At 37.4% G+C, this 14,782-nt stretch overlaps 1 protein-coding gene across 1 annotated transcript in view; it reads right to left on the reverse strand.

The window, feature by feature from the left end:
• Positions 1 to 847: 847 nt before the first annotated feature.
• LOC106066701 (uncharacterized) overlaps positions 848 to 14,782 on the reverse strand; it is a 33,892-nt gene continuing 19,957 nt past the window's right edge. The window contains exon 2 of the mRNA XM_013225781.2: positions 848 to 3,091. Coding sequence (XP_013081235.2) covers positions 1,149 to 2,342 — 1,194 coding nt within the window. The 5' untranslated portion in view covers positions 2,343 to 3,091 and the 3' untranslated portion in view covers positions 848 to 1,148. The remainder of the gene's footprint in view (positions 3,092 to 14,782) is intronic.

Genomic DNA, 14,782 nt, shown 5'->3' on the forward strand with positions numbered 1-14,782 from the left:
ATACTTGTTTACTATTAGGAACAACAGTTTTTAAAAGAAGAACGAGGTAAGAGTTGACCTTGACATAGTGGTCACGTGGGGCTTTCAACAACATTGTCTAACAGGTCATTGCCCTTGTCAATACCTCCACACGCTCAATCTAGTCAAGTGAGAAAATACAATCTTGTTATGAGCTTTTGAAACAACCTTATGGCCTGCCTACGACTTTATAGATCTCCATAGAAAACCACTGCACTTTTTTACGAAACTAATGTCAACTTGTCAACTCTGTCTGTTTGTCTGTCTGTCTGATAAAAAGTGTGTACACATTATTTGTCCTACACCCATTTTGAAACTTTGTACACTTATCCACTGGTAAAGACAAGACATCAATCAATTTAAAATAATCACTTATTTAATTAATTACTGGTCATGATTTAGCAATGGAAATTAATCTTTCAGTATGCACATATACGGCTAGATATGTAGGGTTTTCTTCCCCTTAGATGATTGAACACGTTATTTCTCCCACGCCCTTTCTCGGATCAAGTTGAAACTTTACAAAATCATTTACTGTACCTAACAAAACATGAATTAAATCAAACAATTAACCGATTGATCAATTAATTTATGGTAATTAATTATTTGTATGCTGTCAAATAAGGGAAACAACTTCTACATAATTGATAGATATAGTTGTAAGTGCGGAATTCTTTTTCTTAGATAAGCTTTGTTTTTTTTTGTTGTTTTTTTTTATTTCGAATTTTTTTCTGTTTAAAAAAAAAAGCTGATCAATGTGTAATCTACATCTGCAAGGCATTCTTCTTTTCATTCGTTTAATTGAAATTTGTAATAATTGTTTTCTTTGATACGTTGTTTTTTATTTATTTATCATCAAATCATAACATTTTCTAAAGCAAGCTAATTTGGTACAATAATATAATCCAACATAACAAATATGTACAACATAATAATGGCAATGATTCCGAAGATTACGGATGAGTGCAGCTATTTTAAATATATGAAACAATGCAAGGCATCCAGCCTTTCAACATAATGAAAGCGCATTTTACAGATAAAATACCGCGCTGTTGATAATACTGTTGATAATGTTGAAACAGCTGTTTTAAATTAAGATTAAAACAAATTCATGGCACAAGAGAAATGAGTCAGTAACTGTTTCGTGTTAGGATAGAGATAAAGACACGTCTAAAATTGGAGCCGTAGATCAGATAAATAAAGAAGCCGATGGCGTAGTGCGTGTAATAAAGGGTCTCAAATATCCTTTGTAGAAAAACGTCTTGATAGCTGGGACTAAACACCAACATTTTAAGTCTCACAATGTGAATGGGGAAGTGAAAGACCAGCAGCGTCACCGATACGAAGAACAGGAACTTGGAGGCCTGCTTCTCCAGAGTGGCTGAGGCCGAGCCCCTCGAGGAGGAGGCGCCCTGTCGTTCTGGGAGCTGGTACACCGCCTTCTCTTTTCGCAGAGTCCTGGACCGCCGCGATGAGCGTACCGCAATGAAAGCGATGGCCGAGTTGGTGACGGCGAGAATGACGATGGGCAGAAAGATGGTGATGATGGAGTCGATGTACGTGGTGATGACGATGAAATGTTCGAATTTCTCCAGCTGCATACACGTCTTCGCGTGCGTGGTCGTTAGACCGCTGCTGTTGGTGGACGAAGGCGGATTTGCTGCTAATGTAGTTGTTCTTGAGTCCTCATTTAGGTCCACTTCAAGTTTTTCTCCTGTGGAGTCTGTTCTATAATCGAACCTTTCAGAAGTAGCGTTGGGCGAATGGTTGGCAATGTTTTGGAGGTTTGAGTCAGTCGTGGAGTCATGACTCGACATTTTGTCGTAGCCGATCCCGTTGTTCCAGAGTGAGAACTGGTACAATGCTATCCCGATTGCAACGATGCTGAAAGTCAAGACACAGGCGGATGTCGCATTGCAGGTCCTCTGCACATACCAGGGTCTCCAGATGCACAGCAAATTTTCCACAGTCAACACCACGGCCAGCCAAATCGAAATGAACGCTGTCAAATACGAGAAGAACACGACAATCTGGCATACGCCCGTGGTGTTGAACACGTGTATATCCACTCTTACAAGCCAAATTATAAACACTGTGGCCAAAAACACAAAATCCGAAGCTGATTTGGCTGCGAGATAGAAGCTGCACGAAAGCCTACGTAGGCAAGGTTGCAGAAACACCATGAGCGATAGAGTGTTGGCGAAAAAACCCATCACACAAATGGCAGGCAAGATTAGAGTCTGTGCTCTCTGGATGCTCATGTAACTCTGATACGTTGCAACGTCAGGGAACTCTTGCATCATGGTAGAGAAGTTTCTAGACATTCTTATTATCTGCTATCCCGAATATCGTAAACATGTTTAGAAACATCACGTTCATAATGTTTAGCATTTACGCCATCTAATTTAAACACGTTTTGCTTCTCTGAAACACACAGAATCAGCTTTGTATAGTACATGCAGTATTTCATTAGTCGCATTTAGCCGTTATTGTTTGTAAGCGTGCATTGAGAACTTTAATTTGGGGAAACAACTGCGTTTTTAGTTAGTCGAAGTTATTTCCCCTTTACACCCTAACAAAAATATCACAATCGTTTATTTCTTTTCATGTAAAGTCATGCTGACCTAAAGCTGACAGGACAAAACCTATAGTAAAATTTCAGAAGGAAGAGACTAATTATTTATCGTAAAATGAAAGCTGGAGGTTATCTTCGGAGTTACCTTTAAGGTTTAATAACGTAGATACACATGCATGTGTATTTAAAGCGACATATAGGATTTTCTATGAATAAAGATCCTGCTTACACATCTATTTATATACTAGATGCAGGAAACTATTTAGGTTTACAAATAGTAGCATAATTTTTTCCATAACTTGTTCCATTTGTTCACTTCTGTATTTCTCTCATTTGAACCAAGCAAGGTGTTAATTAAGTGTACACGGTGGCGCAGAAGTCTGTGACCGCGAAGACACTGGGCTGAATAGTTCGTGACTGCTTCAAATGTCAGACGTCAAGTTATTTGATTTAATCTTTCTGTCCTCCAGCATTCTCCTTGACCAGACGACTTAGTTTCTAGAGGAAGAAAAAAACATAGAAAACTGTAACAAAAATAACAGAGGAAATTAAGAATTAAATAAAAGAACTAGAAAGAAAGAAATATTTTTTTGGGGTTTTAGGCCAATAAAAAAACAACAACTTGACATTGCTATGATCCATTTTATAATATACTCATTGATTTTTTATTGCTGCCAAGCTAGTACATTTAATTAAAGTTGTTTTTTTTTCTTGTGGATTTTAAATTGAAAACTGAGTGTGTTATCAGCTTGAAAGATTTATTAACTAGAGGCAACGATCTTAATGAGATCGATATCCAGGGAGCTGAAGCAAAACTGGTGTCTGCTTGAATGAAGGTTAGGGTTTAGAAGCATGATCTGAAGGTCTGGAACGCCCCCTTCGTTAGACCGTTCTACCAAAAAGCACATTCTTGATCCAGAATTGCATGTCGCGAAGATCGGGAATTCCCAAACTATTTTAAGTACTTCAAAGAAACACACACAAAAAAAAAAGAGTTTGCTTTGAGAACCAACACGAAGGGCCGGCTGTAACAATTGCGGGGCCCTATGCGAGACGGATTGCGCGGGTAGGGATAAGCATAACGTCGAAATTACGACTTTGTATTAGAAAATACATTCGTCTTTGCAAAATTTTTTTATTAATGAAAACTGACAAAGCAGTTTTTTTTTTTAATCGCGCGTAGGATTGACACCCCTAAATGACAATTTAGTCTATTTTTCAGGAGATTTTTATGAGTTTTAAGGAGATTTTAATAATTTCCGGAGATGTCTAAAACTTTTCAAAAAATATTTTGCAATTACAGAAGATTTCCATGAGGCCCTGGAAAGTCAGGAAGGCCACGGAAACTCTGTTATATACATGAATAAAAGTTATAATGGTTTAATTTGATAATTTATATTTAGAATTAGCGCGGGGGCCTATGAAAGTGTGGGGCCCACTGCAACCGCATAGGTTGCAGTAGCATAAGTCGGGCCATGCCAACACGGCTGATTTTATTGGTTGTTATGAATCGGATTTTTGTGTGCATATGTGTGTGTCGTGATGTATGAGTTCAAGCTAAAGTTATTCCCCCTTTTTTTACATTTTCAGCAGGGGTTAGCTTTAGTGGGGGTGTAACAGGAATTCCAGAAGAAGAGGGAGAGAGACAGGAGAGATAAATAGAAAGAAAAAACAGAAAGAGGGAGAGAGAGAGAATGAGAGAAATAGTGGGAGAGAGATAGAGAGAGAGAGGGAGAGAGAAAGAGAAAGAGAGAGAGGGGGGAGAGAGAGAGGAAGAGAGAGGGAGAGAGAGAGAGAAAAGAGAAAAAGAGAGGGAGAGATAAAGAGAGAAAGAGAGAGATGGAGGAAGAGAGAGAAAGAGAGAGAGATAGAGAGGAAGAAGGAGAAAGGGAGAGAGAGAGGAAAGATAAAGAGAAAAAGAGAGAGGGAGAGTGAAAGAGAGAGAAAGAGAGAGAGAAAGAGAAAGAAAGAGAGAAAGAAAGAGAGAAAGAGAAAGAGAAAGAGTGAGAGAAAGAGAGAGAGAGAGAAGGAGAGAGAGAGGAAAGATAAAAAGAAAAAGAGAGAGGGAGAGTGAAAGAGAGAGAAAAAGAGAGAAAGAGAACGAAAGAGAGAAATAGAGAGAGAAAGAGAAAGAGTGAGAGAAAGAGAGAGAGAGAAAGAGAGAGCGAGAAGGAGAGAGAAAGCAGAGAAAAAGAGAGAGAGAGAAAAAGAGAGAGAAAGAGAGAGAGAGGAATAGAGAAAGACAGAAAGCGAGAGAGAGAGAGAAAGAGAGAAAAAGAGAGAGAGAGTGAGAGAGAGATAGAGAGAAAGAGAGAGAAAGAAAGAGAGAGATAGAGAGGGGGAGAGAGAGAAAGAGAGAGAGAGGACAGGGACATTTCATAACGGGCACTCTTATGAGGACTACAATGACGTTTGTTTACCGTTAAAAAAATGTTCGATCCAGGATCCACAGAGTTTGAGACACTTTTTTATAATAATAATAACATAAGTCTTTGAGGTAGTTTGAGGTAAGTTGTGAATTACTCATAACAAAACACTATAACGACAGTTTTATTTTTAATGCTGATATGAACAAACTAGACAGAGATGTTGAAAGTAAAATATTTCTGATGAGAGTCTTAGTTTTATATACTACAAGAGTAGATTGGCTTCTTTTTCTTAGTCATATAATGGTGAGCTAAAAGGAGGACGCGTAGCACTATTGCCCCCCCCCTCCCCACACACACTGTTGGCGCTATGAAGATCAACTCAATTAAGCCCATAAGAGGCATAGAGCAAAAGTAACTGGCAGGAGAAAGTTGAAGAGCTCTCACAAAGGCTGCGGGACGCACATTTGAGACCCAATGATAAACCATTATTGAAGACAGGCGCAGAAGACGGAAAGAAAACTTAAATAGACCGCCGGCGGACAACGGCTTTATCTGCAGTAGTTGTGGAAAAATATGCAGGTTGCAGATTGGTTTTGCGTAGTCATACAAACACTGTATTTATCCTTAATCTTCGGAATCGAAGACATTTTCATATATGATTATTATGTTAGAAACGAACGCGTAGTCATTCTCTGGCACTGCCATGGCCGAGTTTCGCTAAAGAGAAACAAAATTCATCGTGTCCACTGAAGAATTTTCTGGTGATATGGCAGGTCTGCAGCAGTACCCCCCTCTGACAGGCAACGAGAGTCTTCTTAGGAATGTTAAGGGCCTTGAAGGTATCTGTGAGATCAGATGTCATTATCTCCTCGGTTGATATAAAAATGGGGTATATTGTTATTATTATTATTATTAGTAGTAGTAGTATTACTTGTGTTTGAAGATTAAAAGAATACAATAAATGGACCATCACATTAGTGAAACAAGAAAAAAAAAAGCCTAACTATTTAATTAGTAATATAGTTTATCTTTTACACAGGTCAAGGTCACTTTGAAAATAAAGTATTTTTTCCCGTTTTTTTTTTTTTTTAAAGACAGAAAAAAAATAGACTTGACCCAGATATATGTAGTCAATGAACCTTTTATTTGGACACTCCTGCCTTCTGAAATCTTACTCAGAGGCGGCCTTAGAATGTGGCGAGTGTGGCAATCGCCCTAGCCTTTGGGGCACCCCGAGACAAAGAGAATCTTTTGAAACCGTCAGACCATTCATGGCCCTGATATGACACTCACACAGGGGCCCGTGCACTGCTAAGGCGCCTCTTATGGCTCACAGTGGCCGAAAATGAAAACAAAAACTGATTTATTAAAAACATCTTCTTAATGACTCTGTCTGACAACATCGCCCACTGATTCAGATCATCGATATAAATCATAAATAAAACAGTGGACTACAGGACATTCTCAATATATCACGATTAAATTTCACTTATGCTTCCCACTTGACTAGTCCTTAATGACACTGTCACAACATACTTCTTCAGTGTCTCAATAATTTATGAATCTTAAGAAGAGAGGCAGATTACTCATCCAATCTAATGTCTACATTGTCTATCTTGGTGTTGGCAGAGGCAACTGTTAGTAAGGTTTCAACTTCTTTACTGAATTTCGAAATACGGCGTAGGAATACAAACTAAGTGTGGTGAGTCATAAGTCTCACCTAGCTGGGAGGAAAATTAGTCCCCGCCTTTGCCATTCCTTATAAATCCCGATCAAGGATAAGAAGCATAAATAAACCAAGGTGGAATTATGAATGTGATCATATAATGGATTTCAATCTTATTTTAATTGTGTACTGGCATTAAATGACAAGTACACATTTAATAATTTTTACAAATGACAACCACACACCTGACAACCACACATACAAGAGAACCACACGTGTCGTTTGAAACATGGAAACTCTAAAATAATGTTATATATTTTTTTAGAAAAGTGGATTTCAATCTTATTTCAGTTGTGTGCGTTTGGGTCCATTCGTACGCCTACAGCAGTGTGTCTGGAACGTCTTACATAGTCTGGCTGGGCTGGAGGGGGGGGGGAGCGATATATCTTTATGAGCTTTATGTGTTCAGTGCTATCCGAGAAAGTCTTAAGTATGCAATTATGATAAAAAGAAACTTACACCTGACATAGTTATTTAAAAAATTTCCCCTCTTTTATATGTAGAAATTAACATTTATAATATATTTGAAATTCAAATTTACGTAATAAATGTTTGTAATAAAAAAGGTAGTATGCCTACGTTTAGTCTATTTTTTTCCGTAAAAGGTTTTTTTATTCTAGAAAAAAAATATTTTTGGAAAACGTATGAAGAGGCAGCAGGTTCCCCCCTTCAGCAAGCAAGGGGCCAGGGGAGAGCACCAAGCGCTGCATTGCGTTCTGAGCATCAGGAATCGCTTAAACAAAGACACCCGAAATGTCTTCTTCAACAAAATTTTGAGTTCTATAGTTTCAGACGCCTCTGTGGAAAACGAAGTACATTTTTCAAGGTTAAAGTTCAAGGATAAAACACAGCCTCTTTTTTTTTTAAGCATTATCAATTTAGTATATATAATAACCATTAATATCCATAAGGAAATTTGTCGTACAATTTGTGGATTACACCAAACAAAACATTGTAAATTTAGTTGGTTAATTTTCAAACATGGATCTGTAACTACAATCATTATGCATTTTATTTTTTTTTATGTCTCATGACGAATTGACAGGATTCGCACCCCCACCCCTACTCCAGTTGTTATGACGTCCCCGCCTCCCCCCCCCCCCCCTGTTTCGTCAGGACGTCACGCTTTCCTGGCTTAGCGCTTCCGACAGTTTGAAAAAACGTTGGCCTACAGCAATGTTTCCAAAACTGTGTTCCGCGGAACCCTAGTGTTCCGTGATGCCTGACTAGGTGTTCCACAAACTGCTGGAACAATTTACTAGTAGGCAACCACATGAATTAGTCTCTCTAAAAAAATTTGCAAAGTGCTCCGCAAACTACTCAGTATTGCGAAGTGTTCGGTTAAGGAAAAAAATTGAGAACCACTGGCATGCAGGATTGGTTGCATAAGTAATCTGGAGATGCATCATAAAAACATACCCCAAAACATGAAGTAAGATTTTTAAATTTTCACTTTAGGTGAATCAATTTGTTTACATAGGTCAGTGCTCAATCTAAAAAGGTTAAATGCCATTTCTTGATAAATAATTGATCTATTGATTTAAAAAAAAACTAATCTATGCAACACTTATAAACAATATAAATACTTACTTTGTGAAAGTTAAACTTTGTAATTCATCTATTGAAGTGGTCTTTATTTTTATTAACGGATAAACTATAAAAAAATATATATTTTTTAATGGAAAAGTCTCCAGATATTAGACAAATCTGCTTTCACCCAACCGTCCATACCTTCATGGGGGTTAATAATTCAAGGCGTGGTGGCTGAGGGGTAACGTGATCTTTGGGCGCCTCTGAGTCCAGCCCGCTCTAATGTTTGGAAAAGTAAACGCGGTTGGTCGTTTTTCTAGCTACATGACACCCTCTTTTTCGTAGGCTACAGAAAAAGATGACACTAACATCATCTGCCTTATAGACCACAAGGTCTCAAACGGGGGAGGGAACTATTAATTCAAGTACAAGAGAAAAAAAAGGGGTCAGATAGGACCTTAGAAAATCAATGACGACTCTTCGGTCACCCTGAACTTGAGATAGACTACAGACATCACTTCTGATAAGAACGAATGAAAAGCCTTCTGGAGAGTCACACGGGCGAGATAAGAGTCAGAGAAATCACGTCCGTTGTGCCCACAATCTAATGTATTTCTTTTATTCGACTCACGCTTGGCAACGCAGATATTTAGTAAATCTGGGACCAAAGGAAAACTTTTTTAAAAAACTTAAAACCAAATCAACGTTGAAGCAGTCTCAGGTCCAGATAGTTTTAATGATCTGAACAGACAGTACATAAACTATCTTAAAACAAAAAGGTAATGGGTTTTGTCGATTTTACTGTCTAACTGGGGGGGGGGGGCGGGGGGGGGGAGGTGGTTGAGTTGTTAAGCGCTTGGCTTCTAAACCTGGGGTCCTGAGTTCGAATCTTGGAGAAGACTGGAATTTTGAATTTCGGGATTTTAAGGGCGCCCCTGAGCTAATTTTTAGGAAGCCTACCCAACTCTAATGGGTACCTGACTTTAGTTGAGGAAAGTAAAGGCGGTTGGTCGTTGTGCTGGCCACGTGACACTCTCCTCGTTAACCGTTGGCCAACAAAAACAGATGACCTTAACATTATCTGCCCAATACATCGCAAGTTCTGAAAGGGAAACTTTACTTACATTTTACTGTTTCATTGCAGAACTATGTCCACCCACTCACTTTTTAGCCCCTCCCCCTCCCTGCGCGACCTGAATTGAGACCAATCGTCATAGGAGGCCTGAAGGTCAGTACCTGCAATGTCGCAAACCTGTGGGCAGTGGAGACCAATAGCTTGTTGCCACGTCACAGGTCAATACGAAATGTCGACGAGCTATTGGTCTCCATTGCCCTCAGGTTGCGACGATGCAGGTCAGTGTTGAGGCCTCCTATAAACGAATGGTCACGCTTGAGTAGAGGTAGTGTGTCAACAGATTCTTATCTATATATTTCGACTTCTTCCTTTGTTTCTGTCTTTTTACACTACCGATTCTGACACCATGTCACGTGATTCATTAAGCATCACTTCAAAAAAATCTCTTTTCAGAACAGAATGAGCATTTTCTTCATCAAATACCAGCCAAAAAAAGTTTATTTGGAGAAGAACCTCCTCCCCTGGACAATTAGTGCTCACTCCGCGATTGCGTGACAAAATTCCATTTAAAATTTCTTTCCTCTTCAAGTCAAACTATTTGTAATTGAATCTCCTTTGCTTTGAATCTCGACAAAAAAGATCCAAAGAAATCCTTAATCAATCATCTCAAATCAAATCATAAATCGATGTTTATGGATTCACCTTTTTTAAGATCAAAACTATAAAGATCAAGCCCAAGAGCTAGGAAATATTCTAACTCCAAAAAAGAGGAAAACAGAAGTTAAAAAAAAACCACCATGTTTATTCTGTTGACTGTTTATTTTTAAAGCAACTCTCCAGTTTCCGTGATATTCAAGCAGCCGAGGTATTAGTTTAATTTGTTTACGCTTCAGGAGATAGATTGGGCGCGACGTGCCATTAATTCGCTTAGCTTAATAAGACTTTCCAGGCAGTAAGGAAAAGATCGAAGCCAATCGCGTCATCGACCATCCTCGCAACAGGAACCAAGGCCGGTATATTTTATTTCACGTCCGTCTGAACTTGTTAGCAGTCAAAATAAAAGACGGACAAACTGCACAATAAATATTTGGTGACACTTTTACAAGATGCTACCAAAAAAAAAATACATGTATAAACTAGATTATTTGCATAATTTAATTATTGATTTTCCTGCGTGCTAAATTAGTAATCGATTTCTAGTGAAAGCGGAGAGGTTTTTTTTTTAACATGGCACTACATTAAACATTCCATTCTTATTAGGGTTAGGATTTCTTTAAAATGTACATATATGACTAAATGGGGGGATGACTTGTGCTGAAAATTCTGATTAAAGTGAGGAGGATTCGCCAACACGTCAACCGGACTCTCCCGCCCTAAAGCCCAACCTTTTCCAGAAGGAAGATTTGGTCAAGACATCCGGGGATGTTATCTTATAAACTTTACTCTACTTATCTTATATACCACAGACGTTACTCTGAAGAGAAGCGTGTTTAGTCCTACGCGTATCCAAGTGTCTATCTAGTCATGCATGCTAATCAGAGACTTAAACTCTGCTAAGTCGTTGTTTTTCACTGTTTTATGCGCTAACGTCACTATTGAAGAAAGAGAACTTGTACGAATTTGTCCTAGCATACGTAATAAGAATGAAATAGTTTACTCTTTGTAGAAATCTGAAATATTGGCACATTTCTGAATTGAGTTTTTAAAATCCATTTCTTAGAGCTCATAACATTCTTGTGAAAATTTAACCAAGTTATATCGTTTTTGTATTATGAACAGATATTCAATGAAAACCTATGTTATACTAACCCTGATGTCCATACTATACTTAATAGGAACTGTGAACATTATAATAGAAAGAAGATGTTCTCACAATAATGGCCAGGAGGTGTCCAAACTATAATTGACAGTACTAATTATGAGGCTTTTAAATTCACATACTACAGTTTCAATCATTTAAAAAAATCAAGGAAAAGATAATTAGATAATTTTATGACATAATAATCTCCCCCTTGAATTTTTCAGCTGTTTTCATGATGAGGAATCTTGTTAGTTTGAAATGTACAATCCTTGATTTCTTTGGTGTTAGCATTTTAGTGAAACATTTGCGACTTTGTTGATTAACAAAATTCATTAGTGGAAAATAAACAATTATGAAATGAAGTTCTTGTGGGATTAACTTCCTCACGGAGTGTAAAATAATAAAGAAATGGGTACAGTTACATTTACATTTTCCACTCAAGGCTTTCTAAACAAAGATTGAAATTCTATTTAAGGATTGAAAAGCCTTTTCAATGCGGATAGCTTCTGATATAGACAAATGGGTACTTTTGGCTCTGCGCAGCGTCAAAAAAACCTCATAGTATATGCCCATGTTCCAATAAGAAAATCATATTAATTTAGATACAGAAATTTTTTCTACTTAATAATAATAATAATAATAATAATAATAATCTTTATTTTCATTATGGAAATTTGTCTTACAATTTGTGCATTACACCAAACAAAACCTTGTAACTAGAAAAAAACACAATGCACATTCACACCAGACTCACTCATAATTTACATGTGAAAATTTTATATCAAATTGTTTCTATTTAAAGATTTGATTGCCAGGGGAACAAAAGAGTGTTTGTGTCTGTTTGTCTTTGCTATCGGTGTCTTGTATCTCTTTTGTGATGGTAAAATCACACAATCCTGACACAAAGGGTGATTTTTAATTAGAGTTACTACTTAGAGTTATTACTTTAGAGTTAGCCTCCACTCACTTAGCTTTCCCAAACACAGGGCTGCCTGGTCGTGGGGAAGCGCTCTGGGTTGTCACTCGATGGTCCCCTGTCCGAACCCCGAACCCTGCCCACCTCCATCCGCCGCCGTCCTGTGTGAGGTTTGGGATTGGGTTTAATAATCTTCAAACTGAAGGAACATCCGAAATGCGTAAAACTAATTCCAAGTTCCAATTCTTTCAGAAAAAAAACACTATTGTGAAATTTGAAGCTTAGCTAATGCAATAACGCTTGAAGGCATTCGAAGGAGAACAATGAACGTGCCATGAACCAGGCTAAAACAAGAACTAGACAGTGCTCAGATAAACATCTTTCTCCCAGATAATTATTTAAATCAAGCTTTTGTTCGAGTGTTGCAATGAGATGTTATTGCAGATCGTTTGTTGGTTGGGACGAAAATACATATCTCTTTGTGTTTAACTTTTCTAACAAGAGTCCGCTGATTTTAGTGACTAATTTGAAAAAGTGCTTCGCTATTGTTTGACATTATTAGCTTCCAGAATTCTTTATCTTCTTAATTACAAGTGAGATTAAAATTAGAAACTGCATGATGGCTTGTCAATTTTCTTCTGTTAAAAGTTTCTAATTGCTGTTGTTTTTGAAAGTCGATGATGTGATTATCTTATTAAGCTATAAAAGTCTTGCCTTCGGTTCCGAAGATTGAACGAAAGTGCAGTATTATATGTGGCTACGAAGACCCAGTTTTCCCTACATTGTCACGCAGATGAAGCAGCATGAAAGCCTTTAAAATGTGTCTGCATTTCTTTTTTTTTTTTATTCGCCTATGTCGGTAGAAGAATTGAAGACATTTCATTGTTTGTTTTAGGTTGCTATTTCAGGGCATGCTGGATCAAAATAGGCCTAAATGCGAAGGCGTCTTCACACACCCCCCACAACTAAATTTCTGCTAGGATTAACCTTTTTCTTTTTAGCTTGAAACCTCTGCGACAAACACGAGGCAACATAATACGTTTTAAAGGCTTCCTACGTTGGGAAAGATTATATTCCAGCACCCTCCCACCTTATTTTAATCATTAAATTCTGTAATCGAAACAAAAATTAATTAAATCCTATATAAGCAAAGGATGTTAATGAACTACAAAAGTCTATGATTACAGCAAAAAGAAAGTCATGCCATGGCCAGATTTACGACACAACAAAACTGTACAAACGCCCATGAAAAGTGTTCCACGTTTAAAAAGTTAATATTTTTTTCAATACCTCCATTCAGGTTACACATTCTTGGACAAAACCTGGGTAAACACGGATCTCGAAAAAGGCTCTAACGATTTTCCAAGGAATTTGACAGTTGATGCGTATCGTTGAGAAATAAATTACTACCTCGTTGGCCAAACTGTGAAAAACTCTAGTTTGACCAGTTAAACATTTCAACGTATTAAAAAAAAAATCAATTAGGCTAGAGAACTAGAAAATCTTTATCTTTGGGTATTGTCGCATTCATGAAAGAGTTTATAAATTAATATTAAAGAAAGACTGCTCTACTTCCTCTAAGCTCAGATCTAAAGGTCTATCGTTAGAACATTAAAAAAGTCTAGCAGATTTATACATTCACCCAACCAGGATTTTTCTCGAGAGGAGGAGTAAAAATTGGCGTGTTTTTTTTTTCTCTAAATCTTACATTCATTAGTTATTAAGAGCAAAAAAGTTATTAAGTACTGTAACGGAGGTAATGTCTTTTAAACATTTTTTTAACCAATTATGTGTGCCCTGTGTGCATAGTATAAGGAAAATGAGATTTTTAAGATATATCTTTTTTATCACAAATATGACATGGTTTTAGATTTATGACTATTATTAAGTGTGATTCATATTAGAACTTAGAGAGGGTTTGGGCCTCGATAAAAATCCTGCCCAGGAGATCAACCTTCTAAACTCAGGATCTGTCTCAAGCTGTAAGATAAGAGGAGCTAAACAAATTTTTAAAACTAGAACAGAGAGAGAGAGAGAGAGAGGGAGAGAGAGAAGAAAGAGAAAGAGAGAAGAGAAAGAGAGAAATAAAGAGAGAGAGAAATGTAAAGGAGAGAGACATAAAGAGAAAGAGTGCAATACAGAGAAAGAGAGAGAAAGAGAAAGAGAGAGAGAAAAATAGAGAGTGAAAAGAGAGAACGAGAGAAAGAGAAAGAGAGAGAGAGAAAGACAAAGGAGAAAGAAAGAAATAAAAAATGAGAGAAAAAGAAAGAGAAAGAGAGAGAAAGAGAGAGAAAGAAAGAGAGAGAGAGAGAGAAAGAGAGAGAAAGAGAGAGAGAGAGAAAGAGAGAGTGAAAAGAGAGAACGAGAGAGAGAAAGAGAACAGAGAAAGATAGAAAGAGAAAGGAGAAAGAAAGAAATAAAAAGTGAGAGAAAAAGGAAGAGAAAGAGAGAGAAAGAAAGAGAAAGAGAGAGAAAGAAAGAAAAAGAGAGAAAGAGAGAGAAAGAAAGAGAAAGAGAGAGAAAGAGAGAGAAAGAAAGAGAGAGAGAGAGAGAAAGAGAGAGAGAAAGAGAGAGTGAAAAGAGAGAACGAGAGAGAGAAAGAGAACAGAGAAAGATAGAAAGAGAAAGGAGAAAGAAAGAAATAAAAAGTGAGAGAAAAAGGAAGAAAAAGAGAGAGAAAGAAAGAGAAAGAGAGAGAAAGAAAGAAAAAGAGAGAAAGAGAGAGAAAGAAAGAGAAAGAGAGAAAAAAACAGAGAGAGAGAGATTAAACAA

The sequence above is a fragment of the Biomphalaria glabrata genome, chromosome 15 (genome assembly GCF_947242115.1).
Source record: "Biomphalaria glabrata chromosome 15, xgBioGlab47.1, whole genome shotgun sequence".
Classification (NCBI taxonomy): Eukaryota; Metazoa; Mollusca; class Gastropoda; family Planorbidae; genus Biomphalaria; species Biomphalaria glabrata.